The following is a 24,575-nucleotide window of genomic DNA, read 5'->3' on the forward strand; positions in this document are numbered from 1 at the left end:
TGGTTCAAGCTTCACCTTGGGAGGCAATGATGGGTTTTGGGTTCCTCAGTTTATTAATGGTAAGTATAAGCTGCAACACTATGCAATGCTATGTCAATGTAGAGATGTTTTATTGATTCAGAAATGTCATGAGCAATAGATCATTGTAAACATCACAGTCACACTACACATTACACTGCATTGTGTGAAATTTGGTGATAAACTGGAAACTTTGTAAAAATCACTGATATTTTCTTTTAAAAAAAAAAGAACATACAGCTGATATTATTTGCTCTATTTATTTACTATTTTGTATGATTATAATTATGGTAAATTTAGTGTTCATCCATCAGCTCTACATGCCCGGATCAGAAGTAAAATGAATATTCTCAACTTCTTTCAAACCAACCAGTGCATTCATTTTATATTTGCAAGCCAGAGGAGACATGCAGCCTTTGTAACTGAATTCTGCAATGTTATTACCTGTAATAAAAGAACATTTATAATCATATAAAAAGGGAGATAATAGTATTAATGAATGTACTCTGATGCACAAAATGTTTGGGTCCCCATTACAATATGTATTAAGGTACATTTTCCACAGGGTTCTGTGAGATTCTTTTGTTTGACACATACAGTATAGATGAAAAATGTAATCCATTCAGTCCATATTGGATCAAGTTAATGAGCTACTATGATGTGCAGAAATAAATATGGACCACAAAATTTGTTTTAGTGGTTTCCATACTCCATGCTACAGCTAATGTTAGTTTGACCATTAAATAGCTTCTACCTTTGCCAGGGAAAGATGGAGTATAGACAGAGCAGAAAGAAACTCTAGAATACATTATGGGGAAAGATCAGCACAGCGAAAACTTCCTGAAGGACACACATGTTACTCTAAACATGGGGGTGTTTATTTGGCCAGTAGAATTTGTAGAACTTTTTCAGTGTGCAATCAAAATTCCTAGCACCAAACACAGCTCCCTGTTCTGTTGCACTAGACTTACCATTGCTTCCAGATTCACTTATAGGTCTATTATATCCAAATGTTACACCAGTCTCTGTTCTCAATCCCCCACCATATCTTTTACAAGGACAAAATAGTAACATAGATAAAGAGGAGAACCTATTCAGCTCCAATTAGTGACTTTCCATTAGGCTGATTGTGGTAATTTTCTATACACATATGTACCTGGATTGGATTTTAAAGGTAGATTTTAGAGTTAATTAATACTGTACCTCAAACAGTCCAATTTGTTATGAACATCTCAGATATTCCAAACAAAAGTCAGCCTAATTTTGGCATGTGGTAAAGCTATATCATGTTACCTGGGTGAGTTAGGGGTGTACTAAAAATGCGTGGACCCAAAAATGTCCCAACATTCTAATTGGCAATGTTGGTAGGTATATAATATTATATCTGGTAATTTTATAGTAAAGTGTCATAAACCAACAGACTTCTCTAGAATTTCTATACAGAAATGCATTACCTGGATCTTTGAATTTTCCAATATAATTAACACATAGGTCGTCAGGATACAAACATCGCTCTGTATTATCGCTTATACATTCTGTCAATCCTTCTCCAATGCAGACAGAGCAGATTTTACCGCTATGTTCTATGTTCTCAGGAGGCACTAGAAATTTAGCATTAGTTCATTTGAAATGTATTCTTGATTAAGTGAATCATTAATTCTTACTAAAAATAAGCAGTTCTTTCATAAACATATATGCTTCAAACACCATTATAATGCAGTTAAAAATCTGATCTCCCATGTACAGTGGCTTAAATCTAACAAGGGCTGGCTTGTAAGCCACACACTTAAATAGACCTGATAGACAGCAGCCAATACAACATTAGGAAAAAAAAATTAAAAAACGCCAGAGAAGACATAAACCCGGGCTTAGTTAATCCCATATTATATATGGTATCAGATGAATAAATAATATGATGTATTGCTAAATCAGAAAATGCTTATTCCTATAATCTTGTAAATAGTACATAGATATGTAAGATATTAAGTACTTTTCATAACATCTGCTCAGTTATCAAACAGTTGTCAAACGGGTTGGTATTTTCTAGAATATCATGAATATTAACTAAGTACTACCATGGAATATATTCAAAGTGAAATCACTGAGTTGCCTAATATCATGGATTATATTTATGAGCTAATAGTACATAATGAATTGGTAGATAACTTTCTCCTAAATATTAGCTCAGCACGCAAATGTGAGGATAGACTTTATGGTGTAGCAATATTTGTCTGTCTTTGTTTTTGTGCTCCGAATGTTGCTTATGTTTCTCTGCAAAGCAAAATTTTAAGTAAAAAAAGACAGAACATACAATAATGTAAAAACAGTAATTGGAACAGTGACTAAATCAAAATAATACAAATAGATATAGTGTTATTTATTTATATGTCACAAGAAAAAAACCCTCAATGGGGCAAATTCAATTGTTGGCGTTAAAGTTAAAAATCTCTGCGTAAATACCGTCATTACGGTAGTTTTCTCTGTGGATTTCAGCTCGCGGCTCAGGGAGCTGTGAGCTGAAATCCGGCTTACTATTACCGTAATACCGGTAATAGTTTTAACACCGCGGGGATTCTAAACAATTGAATATGCCCCTAAATGTTGTGTGAAATATGAAGTGATGAAGTTGATCACACCATCCCCAAGCCTAAAACCTCTGTGGATTTAAATATTTTTAGATAAAAATATATTTAAGTTTTATGTTTAATAGACGACTGTCGAAGTAACTTTTAGCAGAACTAACAGAAATACATATGAATTCACATAGAACACTAATATATAGAACCAATGTATTATTAAGACCTGTACTTTTAAGAAGACAAACTTTACCCTAGTTTTAGCTGGAAAAACAACTTATGTAATATTATTAATGAAATACAGGTTTTTAGTAATTTTCCAGTTCTGCACACTTCAGGAGAAAAACAGATTAGATCATGGTCATATGATAATTATGCAATCATCTCCGGATATGTCCATATGCTGACCATCCAATAGAACATGTTATTTTAATGAAAGAGTGCCAGCAATGATGTTAGCTGGGAAGGTGTGTTTTAAAGTAAGAAGGAGTTACATATCCTATAAAAGAATGAGTTAATCAGATATAGGGTGTCAATTGGCATTTGAGACCCTGGGCGTATATATCTGCTTCTTCGTCCAGTATGGCTGTATCTATGTATTATATATTTTTAATAAATTATAGAAATATATTTTGGAAACCTGCTCATCTCATTTATTATTTAAAGAGAGAAAAATAACTTATACACAATGGATGTATTTTTTTTTTAATGAAAGTTTATTGAGTTTTAATATAATAAATGGGAGAGGGGAGGGAATACAGAAGAAAGAGCTGGGAACAAGGGAGTAAGGAAGGGCATCACATTCAATATAATTAAGGACTCATTAATGTAAAATCCACAAAACTACAAATAGGAAAACGTTTTTGTAAATATAAAATCGCTGACTGATGAATGTGATGAAGCAGAGGAGAGGACAAGAGGAGGAAAATGGAAGTGGAAGACACAGAAGATAGGGTATGTTAGTACATGGAAGATGAGTGGGGGAGGAGGAAAAGAAGGGAGATGTTCAATAGAGGAGATAGAGTTCTCTAAACAATTTTGCAGCCATTAGGGGATAAGAATGGGAAGTTTAGGAGTGAAATAATCACACCAGGATTGCCAGGTCTATAGAAATTGGGTGGGTCGATCATTTATGATGCTAATAATATGTCCTAATTTGTGTATCTGGAAAATAATATTAATTATAGCTGAAATAGTTGGAGAATCTGGCTGTTTCCAATTGTGGGCAAATAAGCATCTAGCTGCAATGAGAATGTGGCTCGGAAGATTTTAAATCAGTCTGTGGATCCCAGGAGGTAGATGCCGCTGGAGAAAATAGTAGAGGTGAAATGGAAATTGTAATTGTGTGATCTTATGGATAAGGTCCGCGACCTCTCGCCAAAAGCGCAAACTTTTATGTCAGCTCCACCGAATGGGGGACAGGGTTACTCGCTGGCCGCAGTTTCACCAGGAAAGGTCTGTAGATGTAGGAAAAATTGCCTTCAGCCTGGAGGGGACTAAATACCAGCAAAATAGCTTGCAAGAGTTTTCTTTAATCTGGGTGCAGATTGAAGATATAGCTACAGCTTCCTGGATTGAGTTGCCTAATATCATGGATTATATTTATGAGCTAATAGTACATAATGAATTGGTAGATAACTTTTTCATAAATATTAGCTCAGTAGCAAATGTGAGGATAGAGTATCAAATACAATTTGTTATTCAGTATGTTCTAAAAATGAAATGTAGTGGTTCATTGCATATTTCCAAAGACAATAATTCTGCTACATTTATTGTTTTGTAATTGCAATTGTCCTGTTAAATTTTTAATAGCTTTTAGAGCCCATGAATTCCACCACGTCCTAACATTTGATGTTCATTAAGCCTTACTCTGTGGAAGCCATTGTTTCATAAATTACACAAATTAGATCTAAGAATACTGAAACATAAGTTGGAAATCTGGCTCTGCAGCTCTAAGCTTTTAGATCAGTGGATTCTATTTTTATAACTGAGAAAAAGGTCAACAAAGGAATTATTTGAATGTCTCCATACCCCAATAATCTGGTTGTTGGAAATCAAAATGAGAGGGAAGTAGCAGGTTGAAACTGTTGCTTCTATAAACTGTGGGCATAATAATTTGGATTAGGAGACTATTAGGGCAAATCAGAGTAATTTTGCCCCAGTAATTGTTGTACGTGAATCCACCAACAATTCCTAGAGTGAGTATTAAATCTAATTTCTTTGGTTCTTTGGGATAATGATAGTTCTTTCAAATGTGATAGTATCATGTAAATCTATATACCTTTACTGAACTTTACTGTAAATACAATAGTTACATAGTAAGGTTGAAAAAAGACATGTCCAACAAGTTCAATTTTTCATAAATCCTAATACATAAAAATAAACTCCCAGTGTGACAGTTAAGCAAAATATTATCTTCATTTTATTTTCCCCATTTCATTATATGTATTCATGGTAAGGGAAATAAGTACATAAATAAAATTCTTACTTTTGTAGCTATCTGTGTTGCAGTTATCTTCTGAGCAGCAATGTATGTTAATTCTCAAATTGACATCAATGAAATTAGAGAAATATACTCCTTTACATGGGAAGCCTGGATTGCAATCTTTTTTAATTGAGTGATAAGTATGATTTTCTAGGAAATGATGACATGTGAAAATATAACTTTCATTTTAAAGAACAGGCGACATTGTCCCTTATAATGCACAATTTCAATTGTTTTAAACAGTTGCATTTATGAGGTGAGACTGACATCTATGTGGGATATTCCATCACCGACAGTTATACACTCCGTCATAAACTTCTATAATGTGACAAGTTACACAAGTAACATCACTACTCTCCAAATCAGGGGCGGGCTGGGCCGGTGGGAAGGTCGGCCCATGCGGACGCCTCAGCGCACAGGCGGCCGCTTCAGATGACACGCGATGCGGCCGCGTTATCAATGACGCGGCCGCATCTCGTGTCATGTGATGCGGTCGCCTGTGCGCCCCCCAGGGCAGAAATCTGCCAGCCCGCGCCTGCTCCAAATGCAAACGATGAACGTAAACAAATATAAGTTTATATTTTACAGCTGTTCCACATACATTCATGTATTTGTGTAATTTAACAGCAAACAGAACAACTTTAAATTATAAACAACTTTAGACTTAAAATTAATATTTTGTTTGATTACTAGAAATCATACTATTGGCCTAGTATTATTCATCTCTGTACCAAGTAATATATTGCATGCATTGCTGAATGTAGACTTCCTGGGTTTTAAACATGTTACATTTTATGAGATTTCAACATTTGATTTGCTCTATACACAGTGGTGCAAGTGGGGGTGTATATGGTGGTATGCCATACCGCCACTTCTCCTACTGCCTTCATTGTAACACTATCACATTCTACTTACCTACATTCCCATTACATTTCTCATACCGCAACTTCTAAATTTCTACTTCGACCATCCATTTCCTATACAATAATATTAATTTGAGCCACATTTAAAATAAAAATTGTCTCCAATCTCTAATGACCTGTATTGATTGAAATGTTGCATTTTGGAGTGTTACTAAATATTATGCAGATGGAAGCAGAGTTTAATTTAGTCATATTATCATGACTTTTACTAACTATCACAAATATGACTGGTATGCACTTTTAAATGTCAAATATTGTATTTTGCAAGCATTAATAAATCTACTTCAGAGGGGAATTCATTGATTTAGAAATGAATATCAAATACATTGTCATTTTAAAAAAATCTACTTTCATTTTGTGGTACCTCAAAACTTAACACCTAATACAGCTGCCTGACGTTCTCTCATTATAGTCAGACCCCTAGATGTATGTCAGACCAATCGGTCACTGTATAAAATGATTTTATTGAACAAATGCCCCAAAACAACTTTTAGAAGACCCAGAGGAGGGAAATCCAATTAGTGTTAACTTTCTGTTAATGTCATTTATCTTTATTCAGTAAAATAATTCAGAAACTGCTGAATGGATATTTTCATAGTCATCCAAAATCAAACAGAAAAGAAAATCTTAGATAATTCAGTTTTACTAGAAATGTATAAGTGTATGACACATCCTGCTTTATTTAATGATTTGTTTGTAAAAATAGACAATCACAGCTATGTATTTCTGTGACTTCCACATCTCCTTTTCTTTCTGCATTACAGCATATCTCTTATTATTAGTGTATTTTCACAATGCAAAATATTTCTGTTGTGTTTAATACAATGTACACTCATTTCATCAAAGAACCAATCTCAAATAATAAGACTTTGTGGAGAATCCCTAATCACATAATCACACTTTTTCTTTCTGTAGAGATGAATTATTTATAGTGTCCATTCTCTTACACACCCATTGTGTTTGTTCTACTGGATGATTTATACTTACGGAATTGATAGAGTTCAGAAACCACCATGCATTGGGTAGCGTTAGGACAATTAACTGACTCTCCTACACATGTGTCACTGTTTGCTTTGAGACACCGTTGACATGGAATAGCATCAACTAAGAGAAAGAATATGAACTATATTTAATAATGAAAACATAATTTGAAAAATGCACTAACGATAATTAAAATATCAAAAGTATTAATATTGAACACACAAAATAAACAGAAAAGGGTATACATGCTAATTAACGTTATAATAAAATTCAATATGTAATGTTAGTATCATATATATATATATATATATATATATATATATATATATATATATATGCTAAAGTCCAGTAAAAATGTACATTCAGCAGGAACGGAGGGTATTTGCTGGTCATTAGAGACATTAACACTCTGTCACAATGCTAATAACTGTACTTGTTATAAATTACTAACATTATCACATTGATTTATTTTTTTGTTCACTTGTAGCTGGATCTGGGAAATTAAAGACAATGGATATACCAGTGTATAGGCTACAAAATTCTCCAGGACCAATTCGAACTTGCATGCCATTGAAAATTATTCTTCACAAATATACATATAAATGTTTCAGTAATGTCAGCTATTATTATCTATATTTTTTGACTACAGGTTCCAAGGGCTTCTATGATGTGTGTTTCTAGTACTAAGACATGCATAAAGTAAAATGCTAGCTCATGATCTAATCCCTATGTAAAATATATTTTGTTATTTGTATACCTTGTAAATGTGTTTTGTTCTTTTTGTTGTTTCTTATAAAGCAATTTTTCTGTTCAGCTTAAAAATGTGTTTGATCATATGGGGAAAGATACAATAATTATACCCTCCCCCCCCCTGCATTTATTTAGCTAATTATATGTAAACCAATGGATAACCCAAATCGATCTACTAGGCTGTCACTACTAGCAATATTGTTTAACCAAGTGTTAATTAGAGTAGAATCACATAAGATAAATGTAACATTTTGGGGAATTTTTACATTATTGTGGACATTTCAAGAAAAATAAGTATCATAGCAACAGATTCTTACATTTTTAATTAAATGGGTGAAATGGAGGAAGAATAAGACATATTTTATTAAAATATAGAGGTAAACATCTTACCAGTCCATGTAAAAGCACAGATTATGCTGAGAGAGACGAGGATGGATTTCATCTTGGGTAGAGTAATGTTGAATTAGACACTCAGTTTATAAATGTATTCACCTGTTTTCTTGATACATCTGACTATTGTATTTATACACTATAAGCTGGAATGTGTAGTGCATTTCATTTGCCTATTTGCTGTTGCAAAATATCCAATTGTATCCCGTGGCATGCATCACATCATCATGTTTGTTTGCAAATAAACACTGGCAAATGTTTGCATCACCATATGTATTCCAACCATTGCCTTGAGTTTGTGTAACATGAATATATGCCATTGATGAGTACATAGCCAGATCCGATTTTAATTGTTTGCTTGTTTTAAAACAAACAAATGTCTCAGTTATTCATAGAACCATCTTTTTCCATTTAGTATCTTATGCATTATCTTAAAGTAAAATACCAGCCAAACAAGCATAGAAACTTAATGTACTGAGGTACACAATAATGGATGGAAATAGACAAATATTGCTACACGATACAGCCTGTCTTTGTTTTTGTGCTCTAAATGTTGGTTATGTAAAGCAAAATTTTACGTAAAAAAAGACAGAACATACAACAATGTAAAAACAAACAAAAAGTCAAAAGAACTAAAAGGAGTTTCCATTTTCCTAATTGGAACAGTGACTAAATCAAAATAATACAAATAGATATAGTGTTATTCCTTTATATGTCACAAGAAAAAAGCCCTCTAAATGTTGTGTGAAATATGAAGTGACGAAGTTGATCACACCATCCCCAAGCCTAAAACCTCTGTGATTTTAAACATTGTTGGATAATAATATATTTCAGTTTTATTTTTAAAAAATAATGATTGTATTTTTTTTTTAATGAAAGTTTTTTTGAATTTTATTATAATAAATGGGAGAGGGGAGGGGATATAGAAGAAAGAGCTGGGAACGAGGGAGTAAGGAAGTGCATCACATTCAATATAATCAAGGACACATTAATGTAAAAACCACAAAACTATAAATAGGAAAAAGTTTTTGTAAACATAAAATTGCTGACTGATGAATGTGGTGTAGGATGAAGCAGAGGAGAGGACAAGAGGAGGAAAATGGAAGTGGAAGACACAGAAGATAGGGTATGTTAGTACAGGGAAGATGAGTGGGGGAGGAGGAAAAGAAGGGAGATGTTCAATAGAGGAGATAGAGTTCTCTAAACAATTTTGCAGCCATTAGGGGATAAGAACAGGAAGTCAAGGAGTGACATAATCACACCAGGATTGCCAGGTCTATAGAAATTGGGTGGGTCGATCACTTATGATGCTAATAATATGTCCTAATTTGTGTATCTGGAAAATAATATTAATTATAGCTGAGATAGTTGGAGAATCTGGCAGTTTGCAATTGTGGGCAAATAAGCATCTAGCTGCTATGAGAATGTGGCTGGGAAGCTTTTAAATCAGTCTGTGGATCCCAGAATGGAGACGCAGCTGGAGAATATAGGAGAGTTGAAATGGAAATTGTAATTGTATGATCTTATGGATAAGTTCCGCGACCTCTCGCCAAAAGGGCAAAATTTTATGTCAGCTCCACCAAATGGGGGACAGGGTTACGCGCTTGTATGAGTTTTCTGTAATCCGGGTGCAGATTGAAGATTTAGCTACAGCTTCTTGGATCGACTTCCACTCATCTATTTCCATTGTCTCAGTCAGTGTAGTTCTGGTGGTAGTCATTAATTTGGTTTTCACAATGCCGACATAAGTTTAAGCAACAAAAGAATTGTGAATACTATAACACGGACAAGCAGCAAATACAGACTTATCATATAACTGACCTCCATTATCGCCCCCACACTTAAATGCTGGCAGTAATAAAATGTGACTTTGTAAAATGCCTCCGTCAACAAATGAAGTTACTTACAGTGGCCACAGTGAGATAGCCAGTGGGTGGACCCGCCGCCTGGATTGAATTATACACCTAACATTAACCTACCACACCCCATAGTTCATGTGGTTCTTTGTCAGGCTGATTGTGTTGCATCACAAGTGCGTAAAAAGTGGATATGAGGCCTCTAGTGGAGGACCTGTTAAGGCAGAAAGATTCTAATGGGGAGGCGCAGTAGGGTGTGTACTGGACTGGCCAATCTGAGTGTTATAGACATGTCAGATCTGAAGATATGGTAAAAAGTGGAGGGCAGGAGGTTAAGGCAATCACAGAGTTCAGGAAATCCAGGTAAAGGGCCCATCAGGATTAGGTCAGGGAGGAATTTGAAGTTATGTTTTGTCCAGGAAACCAATCTCTTTTGGTATCATAGAACAATGGCATACTGACACGTGGAGCCCCAAAACAATGGCCCGATAACATATAAGGTCCCACAACAATGGTGCACTGACACATGGGTTCCAGTACATTGCCATGCTGGCACAAGGGGTTTCAAAACACTGGCACATTGAAATATGGGGTTTTAAACAGTGGCACTCTGACACTTGGGGTTTCAACACATTGTCACATGGGGTCCCAGAACAATGGCACACTGACAACTGAGGGTCACAGAGTAATGACATACTGACCCATGGAATACCAGAACAATAGCATCAAGCCATATGGGGTCTCAGAACAATGACACACTGACATATGGGTCCCAGAGGAATGACAAATAATGGCAGGCCATTGCCACACACTGCCACATTGAGTACCAGAGCAATAGCACACTGACACATGTTGTCCTGTCCTAAAACTGTACATTGACACATAGAGTCCAATGAAAATCGTACACTGACATATGAGGTCCCAAAACAATGGCACTCTGAAACATTAGCTCCCAAAACAATTGCACAGGACTCATGGGTTCCAAAACAATGGCACACTGACACATGGTTTCCCAAATCAGTAGCATACTGACACATGGGGTCCAAGAGTAATATTATCCTGACACTTTGGGTCATGGATGATAATGGATTGAGCATCACTGCTTTAATAGATTAATGTTTAGAGGCAATATTTGCATTTCTTGAGGTGAAAGGGGTTTTTGATTATTCCTACAATTAATAGCACATCAGATGTGAAAGCCATCAACATCTCAACATCAATTGTATGGAGTTCACAGCCACATACTAAAAAAGCATCCATATTACCAAAATTATGAAATAATTGATGGGTTCGGTTTTAATATTTGTATAACAATATATTCTATCTACAGCTTGAAAAAGCAAGATACTCAAGAGACCCAGTAGTTAGCGGTTCTCTGTATCAAATGATCTGCATGAGATTAAGAGACCATTATTGACTTGAGTGAATTTCTGATGACGCTTCAGATTCAGAGACTATATATGGAATCAACGGTTGCAGGTTTAATAAAAGTTTTTTATTTTAATGAGTGAGTGAGGGGTTTCTCTGTAAATAACATATTGCATTACTTTGTTACCATTTAATAAGGGTGTCACTGATTAGGATACACCAGTTATACCTTAATTGCGCACAATATCTTCATATTCTGTTCCTGGATATGCTCGTTATATAACCATACGCTTTTACACTTTCCCTCTTATGACATGGCCACGACAGTCCTTTAATCCTAATTTACAGTATCTCAGGAGTTCTATTTATAATATCTCCTGCATCAAGACATTATTAATTCATAATCACATACAGATATATATGTCTGAAATAAAATCTTTACTTATACAATAATGTAATAATATAATTTCAATAACATAAACTTACACATGGTAGATATATTACAATTTCAACATAGATGACAATCTGTGTGTAGACAATATTATATTAGTAATTTGTTTTTATCTTAATTATGTGGGTGTGGCTGTGTGGCTTTGAATTTATCCTAAAATTTGTTTCCATTCTCATGCTGGCCGTATTATCTCCACCCTAAATATAGTGCAACATTATCCACATAGAAAGATCAATGGAGGGGAGAAAGGGGAGATTATTCCAATTGTAATATGTATAGAGCAGCACTATCCATAAATCCTACTTGCACATAGTATGTATATATATATGTATATATATATATATATATATATATATATATATATATATATATATATATATATAGTGGCAGTAGCCCGCTACTGCTGAAGCACACACAAACAACTTATTCCTTTTTATGTAATTTTATTGTCAGAATGGTAATTGTTTTGCCACCGTACAGATTTCACAGCAATTTTGGAGACCCTAAACACTAGCTAGACATAAACCAGCTCTTTCAAGACCAGCCAGCTTCCCCAGCGTTGGTCTCACTGGACAAATGAAATAAGCAAGCTTTTATACATGATACTCCTCCCTCAGCCCTAGCTTGATGGGCAGGTGACACACCCACCTTCCCTTTAAGAGGAAACGCCCATCACTGGTTCTGTTTGCACTAAGACAGACACACTCTGTCTGTTTGCTCTGAGGAGGAACATTTCAAACCATGTAAGTTAACCAAACTTTTAACTATTGTTTGTCATACATAAGTCTTTATCATAAATCTAGGTGCATTATTGCACAAATGTTTTACTCCATGCTTTCTCTGCATATTGCCAGGTAAATGCCTCCCTTTGTTACAATATACATATATATATATATATATATATATATATATATATATATATATAGATAGATAGATAGATAGATAGATAGATAGATAGATACACAAGCACACACACACACACACCAGTTTTGCCCAAAGATCCTGAAAGGATCTGGAGTTAATTAAAAATTGTGCACAATAGGTTAAATAGTGTAATTTTGAGCTGTTTTTGCTCCAATTTTACCGATTATAGCATTTACATTCATTTCCAATATTTCCCAGTCTATTCTCTATCGATCCCTTCACAACTCTCACAATTTTCACTCATTTTGACGAAAGTCTGCATAGAATTGGCTGGCTAAAATTAGTGACTGAGCAGTGGCACAAATACATTGCAGTTTATTAATAATTGATACACTGCCTTGACTAGTTAACACACTAAATGTTCTGGCAAAAAGCACTAAATGCTCTGGCAAAAAGCACTTTAGAGATCATAAGCACCTTCATTAATCATCCAAGATGCGATTCAGGAAAGAAGGAACTTGCATTAAGTCTTTTAGAAATCAGCTAGGCAAAATTTGATTTCATTAAGACCTCTGAGACTATGCAACTGTCACTCTTTGGCATTCAGCACTCACTCTTTGATGCAGTTAAAATTGTTTTACATGAAAAGAAAAAGAATATGGTGGCCAAAAAGATAACTCTGACAAAGAAATTCATGGCTCCAATAACAGCTTTGCTTTATCAAAGTTTTATGAAGTGTATTGCTTCACTCTTTATTATGGTAAAATTACATATATTGCACATTACTCCCTGAAAAGAAAAAAAAGATCCTGTCATAAAATTTACACCACCATCTCCTGCACTAACTATTAATTCAGCGCCAATTCCTGCGCTACTTCAGCATTTCTTTCAGTACCAATATTGCAGTTCAATTTTCCTATGCTACTAACTGCAGTGCAGTTCTATGGAGAAACAGTGGCAATTCCTGTGCTGCTTCAGTACCATTTTTAGTGACAGTATTACTAAATACAGCGCAGTTCTCTTGCGATACTGCGCCAATTTCTGCACTACTTCAGCGCCATTTCCATGCAAATTCTATTACTTCAAAACTATGTTTCAAGCTTCCCCTCTCACATTTTGGTTACACAAAAATACTTCCCTACACTATTCAAACCTTCCTTATTATTTGACACTAACTACAGCGCAGTTTTCCTGCACTATTACAGAACTCATCATTACCTGTGATCCGTGCTGTTTCTCACAAGTCCTCTTATTGCTGCATCTAGAAAGATCCTCGTCTTTCAGGAATGTCTTTCTTCTTCCAGCAGGACTCTACCAAAGGACTCGTGATATCTCTGACCTTTCATCATATAAAAATAAGTACTAGATACTGAAATATGAGATGTTATCTAGTACTTAAAATTAGTTTATCATTGGTGTAATACCTGACACTAGTGTTATGATCTCACTACTGTATGGGACCTCTAGAAAGCGAACTGATTGTTTTGCTTACTGCAGAACATCTTCTCTGACAACAAGTTGAAGATATCTAAAACAAAGTTTAAATCTTAAGTTAAAATTATTTGGTCCGCGATTACGCCTTTTAGGTTGATTTTGATTTGACAACTCAGGTCCTCTGAGTATGTTTGTTTTTATTTTTTTAGTAACAGATTAATTTTTTTTTTATGTCTAAATCTTATATACTTTTAAAATGTATTGTATGTATTTGGGGATCCAATGGGAAGTGTCATTGTGGTTTTTGATTCAGTTTTATTGATTAAAGTTTGTACACTATAAATACATGACAGGAAATGCAGGTAAGGTATGCCTTGCCATAGACCTTGTGTGGTTGAAATGCGTTGGATGTGGTCTTCTCATCATTTTTGGACTGTTCTCCTGCTTATCTTGCTTTACAGTTGGTTGGGATTCCCACAACAAGAACCTGCTGAATTTATCCATTTATAGAATGTCTTTTTCATTAAATTAAATATTGGAGCCAATGCACTATATGCATCTTCATTGTTTCTTTGGTACACTCTACATGTGAGAATCTGAATCATCACCAGAAATACTGCATATATGCGGAAGATTTTTGATGTAATTATACCATACACTTCTTTATATTAAAGTAAGCAAATTCACAAAGGGGGATTTCCCCCCAAAAAACCATTGTCACAAGCTGTAATAAATGTCACTTATCATTGAAATGGTGATAAACACCTTATTATTTTTGTTTCACTAAAGTAAGCATATTCACAAAAGGGGTAATGGAGGTTTGTGATATCCTTACTCACCATTTGTATTTTATTTTTCTTTTACACACTGAAAAATAATCGATTTTATGAACATTCTACACTGTATTTTTCTCTGTTTATATTTTATATACACCTGGAGTTTCTGTTCTGGAAGACATCATTAACCGGAGTGAGAAAACATTTATTTATAACATTTGTTTGATGAATTTTTGGCTTCATATGAATTTCCATTTTTTAATGAAACATATATGACTTAAATGCTGTATACATTGATTGTGTAGCGCCTGTTGATGTATGTTATTAATATCTATATTAACTAAAAACAAAGCTGACAGATCCAAGAACCAAGAACCAGGATCCCAGCCAAAAACTACTCCTTCCAAACAAAGGGCCAAATAATGTAATAAAGGACCTAAACCATTTCTAATGCCATAAGTAACTCTGAGGTCTTAGTAATGTTAATTTGATTATGTCAATTGCCCTACTGGTGTTGTCTATAACTTGACAGCAAGTAACAAACTATACTTGGAGGTGAGTCATCTTGGAAAACCATTCGTTAATCCTATTAACTAGTATTTTAGCAAAACAATCCAGGAGAAAAATAAGCTTGTAACTTCTTCTTTATGGATCACAGAGACTGAGACTAAGTTGTGGTTGATCAACCAAAAGATGATTCATTCTGAATGGTTCTAAAAATATCTGAGTTTCTGGAAGAGAAATCACTAATTGTTTTTGAAGTAGAAGGCCAGGAAACCATTGAGGCCAAGAGCAGTGGCTGACTATGTTGGGCAAATATTTGACAGCGCAATTTCCTGTGATATTCTGCATCTAAGAGATTTAACGACTTCTAAAGACAAGTGTAACTAGCAAGACAGTCTTAAATTTGGCTCTGTAAATCCAGGAGGAAATCCTCTGATTTTTGGTAATAAAGCTTACTTTGAAAAGACTGTTATTTCCTGGGGGGTCATAAGTTTTACTAACAGACACAATGGCATTGCTTTTTTGGTGGCATTTCATGTTCGATGCTGAAATCTACTGTCTAGCAGGGTGTCTGCTTTATTTTCATAAAATCTTTGGGTCAAGCATTGGTGTTTTAGCAACCTTTTTTAGAAGGTATTGCACTGAATTGGCCCGTTGTGGGATGTTTAGAATTTCCTCTGTCAATGTAGCTCCGGTTCCGAGACTGAATTCCCTTTATCTGTTATTTCAATTTTTGACATTCAGATATTACTTACCGTTCTTCTTGTTATTTAATGCCTTATCATTTGTAGTAGGGACATGTTAGCCTCCATGTTAACCAACTGTTCATTGTGGTTTAATACGGTCCATGTAAAATTGTATAGTTTACCTTGCTATGTATTGTGACTATACATTATGCCAATGTTACGATAGATTTCTAAGAAAGAACAATATAGTTATATTTTAGTAATATAAAACATAAAAACAACACTGTAGCAATGGATAATAATCACATAAAAGGATAATAATCACATAAAATTGTATTCTCTTTCAGTGATCTCCAAGTGACTCAGGGGTCTATACATCAATATATTGTGGTGCCACTAAATATGCATCGCTGCAAACTGCAGGGATGCATATTTAAGCACCACTCAAATGCTTCTTTGGGAGCCCTGGCGAAATGACCGCTCTGCTGCGATCTAATTTCCCTACTTACTAGTAGCCTAGCGCTGCTGGTGAAAAGAGGAAGTGCTGTGCGTTTGCGCACAGCACTTTCACAGTAATGAATTATGCAAAGCCATAGAGGCTTCAGCCGAATCTCATATGAAAAGAGAGGTATCACCATCCTGAGATGGCGATACCTTTCTGCGCAATACAAAGCTTTTCAAAGCATGATACATTGCACAACTTTGAAAATTCCATATTAATCTACATGGACTGCAAAGACAAATGTTAAGTGGATTATGTCAGGAGAAATCTTTGATTTCTCCTGCAATAAGCCTTTGATGAATTTTGTGATGGCCATTTCATCAAGAAAACTACTGTTTTCTCCATTTTAATGGCTCATCGTACTTTGATGCATAGACATCTTAAACATTATTATTGTTTTTAATATAAGTGGAAGTTTGTTGGACCTGCAACTGCATACAAAGCTCAGTCCCCGGTGGGATCAAGTAGTGAAATGTATTGAGGAAAAAAGGAACACTGTAGAGTGAGTCATTCTGGCTCCTTGTGCTGGGAAATATGAATGGAAAATGGGGCTTGCATGATATGTTGAAATTTTGGGCTTCATTATATTCTGTACAACTATGTAGCTGTTGTTGTTTAGTGGTGTACTGTTATATAATGTGTTTTTATAGACAAAGCCATAATCACCTGTTTAGAAAATAGTTACTCTACTCCAGAAACTATTGGTGGGGGGAGGCGGTGGTTCAAGCTTCACCTTGGGAGGCAATAATGGGTTTGGGTTCCTCAGCTTATTAATGGTAAGTATAAGCTGCACCAGAGAGTGGTATAACTGATCTATGATGCAATGTCAATGTAGAGATGGTTTATTGATTCAGAAATGTCATGAGCAATAGATCATTGTAAACATCACAATCCCATTAGACATTACACTGCAATATGTGAATTCTGGTGATAAACTGGAAACTATTTCACAAAATCACTGTTCTTTTCTTTATAAAACACAGAGCATACAGCTGATATTATTTGCTATATTTACTATGTTGTATGATTATAATTATTGCAAATTTAGTGTTCATTTATCAGCTCTACATGCCCGGATCACAAGTAAAATGAACAGTCTCCACTTCTTTCAAACCAACCAGTGCATTCATTTTATATTTGCAACTCAGACGAGAAATGCAGCCTTTGTAACTGTACTCTGCAATGTTATTGCCTGTAATAAAAGAACATAATTATAATCATATAAAAAAGGTGATAATAGTATTTATGAATGTAGTCTGATGCACAAAATGTTCTTATCCCGATTACAGTGTGTATTAAGGTAACATTTTCCACTGGATTCTGTGAGATGCTTTACATACAGTATAGATGAAAAATGTAATTCATTCAGTCTATATTGGATCAAGTTAGTGAACTACCATGATGTACAGAAAAAAAATGTGCACCCCCCCAAATTTTTTTTTTTAGTAGTATCCATACTCCATGCTACAGCTAATGTTAGTGTGACCATTAAATAGCTTCTACCTTTACAAGGAAAAGATGAAGTGTAATCAGATCACAAAGAAACTCTAGAATACATTAAGGGGGAAGATCAGCACAGCGAAAACCTCCTGCAGGACAAACATGTTAATCTAAACATGGGAGTGTTTATTTGGCCAGTAGAATTTGTAGAGCTATTACAGTTTGCAATCAAAATTCTTAGCACCATGTACAGCTCCCTGTTTTGTTCCACTAGACGTGTCATTGCTTCTAGATACACTTATAGGTCAATTATACCCAACTGCTACACCAGTCTCTGTTCTCAATACACCACCAAATGTATTCCAGTAGAGGTATAGAGTGAGTGTGAGTAACTTGTACTTCCTCTGAGGGGATCATGTCACTCAACCTGCTTACCACAGAGATATACAGTATTATAGTATTTTAGGGCATTCCTTATTAAACCTTTTAAAAGGACCAAGTAGTAACATAGATAAATAGGAGAACCTCTTCAGTGCCAATTAGTGACTTTCCATTAGGCTGTTTGTTGTAATTTTCTATACACATATGTACCTGGATTAGTTTTTCCAGATAGATTTTAGAGTTATTTAATGCTGTACCTCAAACAGTCCATTTTATTCTGGACATCAGGTATGTAATATTACATCTGGTAATTTTATATTAAAGTGTCATAAACCAACAGACTTCTCTAGAATTTCTATACAGAAATGCATTACCTGGATCTTTGACTTTTCCAATAAAATTAACACATAGGTCGTCAGGATAAAAACATCGCTCTGTATTATTGCTTATACATTCTGTCAATCCATCTCCAATGCAGACAGAGCATATTTTTCCGTTATGTTCCATGTTCTCAGGAGGCACTAGAAATTTTGCATTAATTCATTTGAAATGTATTCTTGATTAAGTGAATCATTAATTCTTACTAAAAATGAACATTTCTTTCATTAACATATATGCTTCAAACACCATTATAATTCACTTAAAATCAGATCTCCCAGGTATAGTGGCTTACATCTAACAAGGGCTGGCTTGTTAGCCACACACTTAAATAGACCTGATAGACAGCAGTCAATACAACATTAGAAAATATTTTTTTTAAAAGCCAGAGAAGACATAAAGCCGGGTTTAGTTAATCCCATATTATATATGGTATCAGATGAATAAATAATGTGATGTATTGCTAAATCAGAAAAATGCTAATTCCTGGAATCTTGTACATAGATAGGTAATATAGTAAATACTTTTCATAACATCTGGCACAAGAATGGTCAGTTATCTAACAGTTGTCAAACAGGTTGGTATTTTCTACAATATAATGAATATTAAGTAAGTTCTACCATGGAATGTATTCAAAGTGTACACACAGTGGATGCAGACATATTATTGGTTAAGCCAACATGAAATCACTGAGTTGCCTAATATTATGGATTATATTTATGAGCTAATAGTACATGATGAATTTGTAGATAACTTTCTCATAAATATTGTCTCAGCACGCACATGTGTGTATAGTGTATCATCAAATACTATTTGTTATTCAGTATGTTCTAACATGTAACAGATCTTTGCATATTTCCAAAGTAAAGGATACTGCTACATTTATTGTTTTGTAATTGCAATTGTCATCTTAAATTTTTAATAGCTTTTAGAGCCCATGAATTCCACCACGTCCTAACATTTGATCTTCATTTAGCCTTACCCTGTGGAAGCCATTTTTCCATAAATTACATGAATTAGATCTAAGACGACTGAAGCAGTTGCCTATAAGTTTGAAATATAGCTCTGCAGCTTGATGCTTTTAGATCGGTGGATTCTATTCTTTTAACTGAGAGAAAGGTCAACAAAGAAATTATTTGAATATCTCCATACCGTAATAATCTGGTTGTTGGAAATCAAATTGAGAGGGTTTTAGCAGGTTGGAACTGCTGCTTCTATAAACTGAAGGCATAATCATTTGGACTGGGAGACTATTAGGGCAGATCAGAGTAAGACAAATTTAGGCCCAGTAATTTTTGTATGTGAATCCAACAAAAATTCCTAAAGTGAGGATTAAATCTATTTTTTTTGGTACTTTGGGATAATGATAGCTATTTCAAAAGTGATATAAATGTGCATATACCTATACTGAACTTTATGGTAAATACAATAGTTACATAGTAAGGTTTAAAAGAGGCCAAGGTCCAAAATATTCAATTTTTCATAAATCCTATTGTGGTGATCCAAAGAAATCCAAAACAAACTCCCAGTGTGACAGGCAAAATATTATCTTCATTTTATTTTACCCACTTCATTATAAGTATTCATGATAAGTGGAATAAGTACATTAATTAAACACTTACTTTTGTAGCTATCTGTGTTGCAGTTATCTTCTGAGCAGCAATGGATGTTAATTCTCACATTGACATCAATGAAATTAGAGTAATATAGATATTCACATGAGAATCCTGGATTGCAATCTTTTTTAATTGAGTGATAAGTCTTATATCCTAGGGAATGATGACATGTGAAAATATAACTTTCATTTTACATAACAGGAAATATTGTCCCTTATAATACACAATTTTTATAAAAAGTTGCATTTATGAGGAGAGACTGACATCTATGTGGGATATTCCATCACCAACAGTTTTACACTCCGTCATAAACTTCTATAATGTGACAAGTGACACTAGTAACATCACTACTCTCCAAATGTTGAAGGTAAACAAATATAAGCTTATACTTTACAGCTGTTCCACATACATTCATGTAATTGTGTGATTTAACAGCAAACTGCACAACTTTAAATTCTAAACAACTTTACACTTAAAATTTATATTTTGTTCAATTGCTAGAAATCATATTATTGGCCTAGTATTATTCATCTCTGTATCATGTAATATATAACATTCACTGCTGAATCTAGACTTCCTGGGTTTTAAGCATGTTACATTTTATGAGATCCCAACATTTGATTTGCCCTATACACAGTGGTGGAAGTGGGGGTGTATATGGTGGTATGCCATACCGTCACTTCTTCTACTGCCTTCACTGTAACACTTTCAAATTCCACTCACCTACATTCCCATTACATTTCTCATACCACAACTTCTAAATTTCCACTTCGACCTCACACTTCCTATACAATAACATTCATTTAAGCCACATTTAAATTAAAAAGTGTCTCCAATCTCTAATGACCTGTTTTTATTGAAATGTTGCATTCTGGAGTGTTACTAAATATTATGCAGATAGAGGCAGAGTTTAACTTAATCATATTATCATGACTTTTAATAACTACAACAAATATGACTGGTATGCACTTTAAAATGTCAAATATTGTATTTTGTAAGCATCAATAAATCTACTTCAGAGGTGAATTCCATTGATTTAGAAATGAATATCAAAAACATTTTTTGGTGCCTCAAAACTAAACACCTGATACAGCTGCCTGATGTTGTCTCATTATAGTCATACCCCTAGATGTATGTCAGACCAATAGGTCACTGTATAATATTTTTGTATTGAGCAAATGCCCCAAAACAACTTTTAGAAGATCCAGAGGAGGGAAACCCAAATAGTGTTAACTTTCTGTTAATGTCAGTTATCTTTACTCAGCAAAATAATTCAGAAACTGTTGAATGGATATTTTCATATGTCATCCAAAATCAAACAGGAAAGAAAATCTTAAAAACTTCAGTTTTACTAGAAATGTACAAGTGTATGACACATCCTGCTTTATTTAATGATTTGTTTGTAAAAGTAGACAATCAGAGCTATGTATTTCTGTGACTTCCAAATCTCCTTTTCTTTCTGCATCCCAGCATCTCATACTCGGTGGTAGTCAGTTTCGCGATACTGACTACCCCAACAGAGGACAGACCGAAATGAGGAGTGCAATTACCTAGTACACCGACCTTCCAAGAAAACTACAGATCGCAATCCAGATGACTTCATATTCCGATTGGCTTGTAGACTGCTAGAAATTACATGATTATAAACACTGACTTCCCTTAAAACGGCGCAGGACGGACTTGCCTGTTATTTATTTCATGTAAGTATTATTTTAGGGGTTAGGGGTGTTAGTGTTAGGAGTTAGGGTTAACCCTATCCCTAATCCTAACCCTAATCTTAACCTGTAGACAGTCTACAAGACAGCCAATCGGAATATGAAGTCATCTGGATTAGCGATGAGTAGTTTTCTTGGAAGTACTAGGTAATCACATTCCTCATTTCGTTATGTCCTCTGTTGCGGTAGCCAGTACCGTTAATTGGTACTACATTCCTCATACTATTAGTGTATTTTGACAAAGCAAAATATTTCTGTCTGTTTAATTCAATGTACACTCATTTCATCAAAGAACAAGTCTCGAAAAATTAGACTTTGTGGGGAATCCCTAATCACATAATCACACTTTTTCTTTCTGTAGAGATGGATTATTTATTGAGTCCATTCTCTTACACACCCATGTGTTTGTTCTATTGGATGATTGATACTTACGGATTTGATAGACTTCAGAAACTACAATGCATTGGGTAGCATTAGGACAATCAACTGACTCTCCTTCACATGTGTCACTGTTTGTTTTGAGACACCGGTAACATTGAATAGCATCAACTAGGAGAGAGAATATTAATTATATATAATAATGGAAACATAATTTGAAATATGCACTAACGAGCAAACAAAATGTCAACAGTATTAATATTGAACACACAAAATGAACAGGAAAGTGTGTAAATGCTAATTAACGTTATAATAAAATTGAATATGTAATGTTAGTATCATATATATATATATATATATATATATATTTGTGTGTATATAAATATATATATATATATATATATATATATATATATATATATATATATATATATATATATAGATATATATATGTATATATATATATATATATGTATATATATATACAAGTTAACCAGTGCATAACACTTATGCATTCTAGTCAAATCAAGCTACTTAAGGTGTTAAAAACTCCCCACTGTCACCCCCGGCAACCACCAACCACTCTCAACTGTCACTTCTCCTTCAAGAAATATATAGGTCAGTGTATAACTCTGCCCAGCAGGTGGCGCTGCAGCTTGGTTTGTTTTTTTCCACTCACGCCACTAGCCATTTATATAGTAGATACATATAGATATATATAGATAAATATATATAAATATATATTTATATATATATATATATACATATATTTATATATATATATATATATATATATATATATATATATATATATATAGATATATATATATATATATATAAATATATATTGTGTATATGGTAATCCTAACCTGAATGATCTACAATCCAGTAAAAATGCACATTCAGCAGGAATGGAGGGAATTTGCTGGTTATTAGAGACATTAACACTTTGTCACAATGCTATTAACTGTTCTTGTTATAAATTACTAACATTATTACACTGATTTCTTTTTTTGTTCACTTGTAACTGGATCTGGGAAATTAAAGACAATGTTCTCCGGAGCCAAATCAAACTTGCATGCCATTGAAAATTAATCTTGACAAATGTACATGGAAATTTTTCAGTAATGTCAGCTATTATTACATTTAATTTTTGACAACAGGCTCAAAGGACTTCTCTGATGTGTGTTTCTAGTACTAAGAGATGCATAAAGTAAAATTCTAAGTCATATATATATAAAATATATTTTGCATACCTTGTAAATGTCTTTTAAGTTCTTCTTTAAGTTTCTTATAAAGCAATTTTTCTGTTCAGCTTAAAATCGTATTTGGTAATATGGAGAAGATACAATAATTATTTTTACCCTCAATATATTTAGCTACTTATATGCAAACCAATGGATAACCCAAATCAATCTACTAGGCTGTTACTACTAATAATATAGTTTAACCAAGTGTTAATTATAGTAGAATCAAATATCGTAAATGTGACATTTCGGGGGATTTTTACATTATTGTGGACATTTTAAGAAAAATAAGTATCATGACAACAGATTCTTACATTTTTAATTAAATGGGCGAATGGGAGGAAGAATAAGACATATTTTATTAAAATATAATGTAAACATCTTACCAGTCCATGTAACAGCACAGATAATGGTGAGAAAGATGGGGATGGATTTCATCATGGTTAGAGTAACGCTGAATTAGTCACTCAATTTATAAATGAATTCACCTGTTTTCTGGATACATCGGATTATTATATTTATACACTGAAATTTGGAATGTGTAGTTCATTTTATTTGCCTATTTACTATACAAAATATCCAATTGTATCCCGTGGCATCTATCACATCATCATGTTTGTTTGCAAATAAACACTGGCAAATGTTCGCATCACCATATGTATTCCAACCATTGTCTTGAGTTTGTGTAACATGAATATATGCCATTGATGAGTACATAGCCAGATCATATTTTAATTGTTTGCTTGTTTTAAAACAAACAAATGTCTCAGTTATTCATAGAACCATCTGTTTCCATTTAGTATTGTATGCCTTATCTTAAAGTAAAATACCAGAAAAACAAGCATAGAAACTTAAT

General features: G+C 34.0%; 1 protein-coding gene across 2 annotated transcripts; it reads right to left on the minus strand.

The window, feature by feature from the left end:
• Positions 1–93: 93 nt before the first annotated feature.
• LOC142107947 (phospholipase A2 inhibitor gamma subunit A2-like) lies at positions 94–24,192 on the minus strand. 2 transcript variants are annotated; one of them, XM_075191615.1, is made up of 5 exons: positions 24,106–24,192; positions 6,990–7,106; positions 5,083–5,229; positions 1,473–1,619; positions 94–462 (listed from the first exon to the last, which is right to left on the minus strand). In XM_075191615.1, exons 1-5 carry the CDS (start codon positions 24,158–24,160, stop codon positions 335–337), a joined length of 594 nt encoding a protein of 197 aa, XP_075047716.1. In that variant the 5' UTR covers positions 24,161–24,192; the 3' UTR covers positions 94–334. The 2 variants fall into 2 exon arrangements, with proteins under 2 accessions (XP_075047716.1, XP_075047717.1); XM_075191616.1 differs by lacking the exon at positions 24,106–24,192 and adding an exon at positions 8,124–8,226.
• Positions 24,193–24,575: the final 383 nt, after the last annotated feature.

This window comes from Mixophyes fleayi, chromosome 11 (assembly GCF_038048845.1).
Source record: "Mixophyes fleayi isolate aMixFle1 chromosome 11, aMixFle1.hap1, whole genome shotgun sequence".
Lineage (NCBI taxonomy): Eukaryota > Metazoa > Chordata > Amphibia > Anura > Limnodynastidae > Mixophyes > Mixophyes fleayi.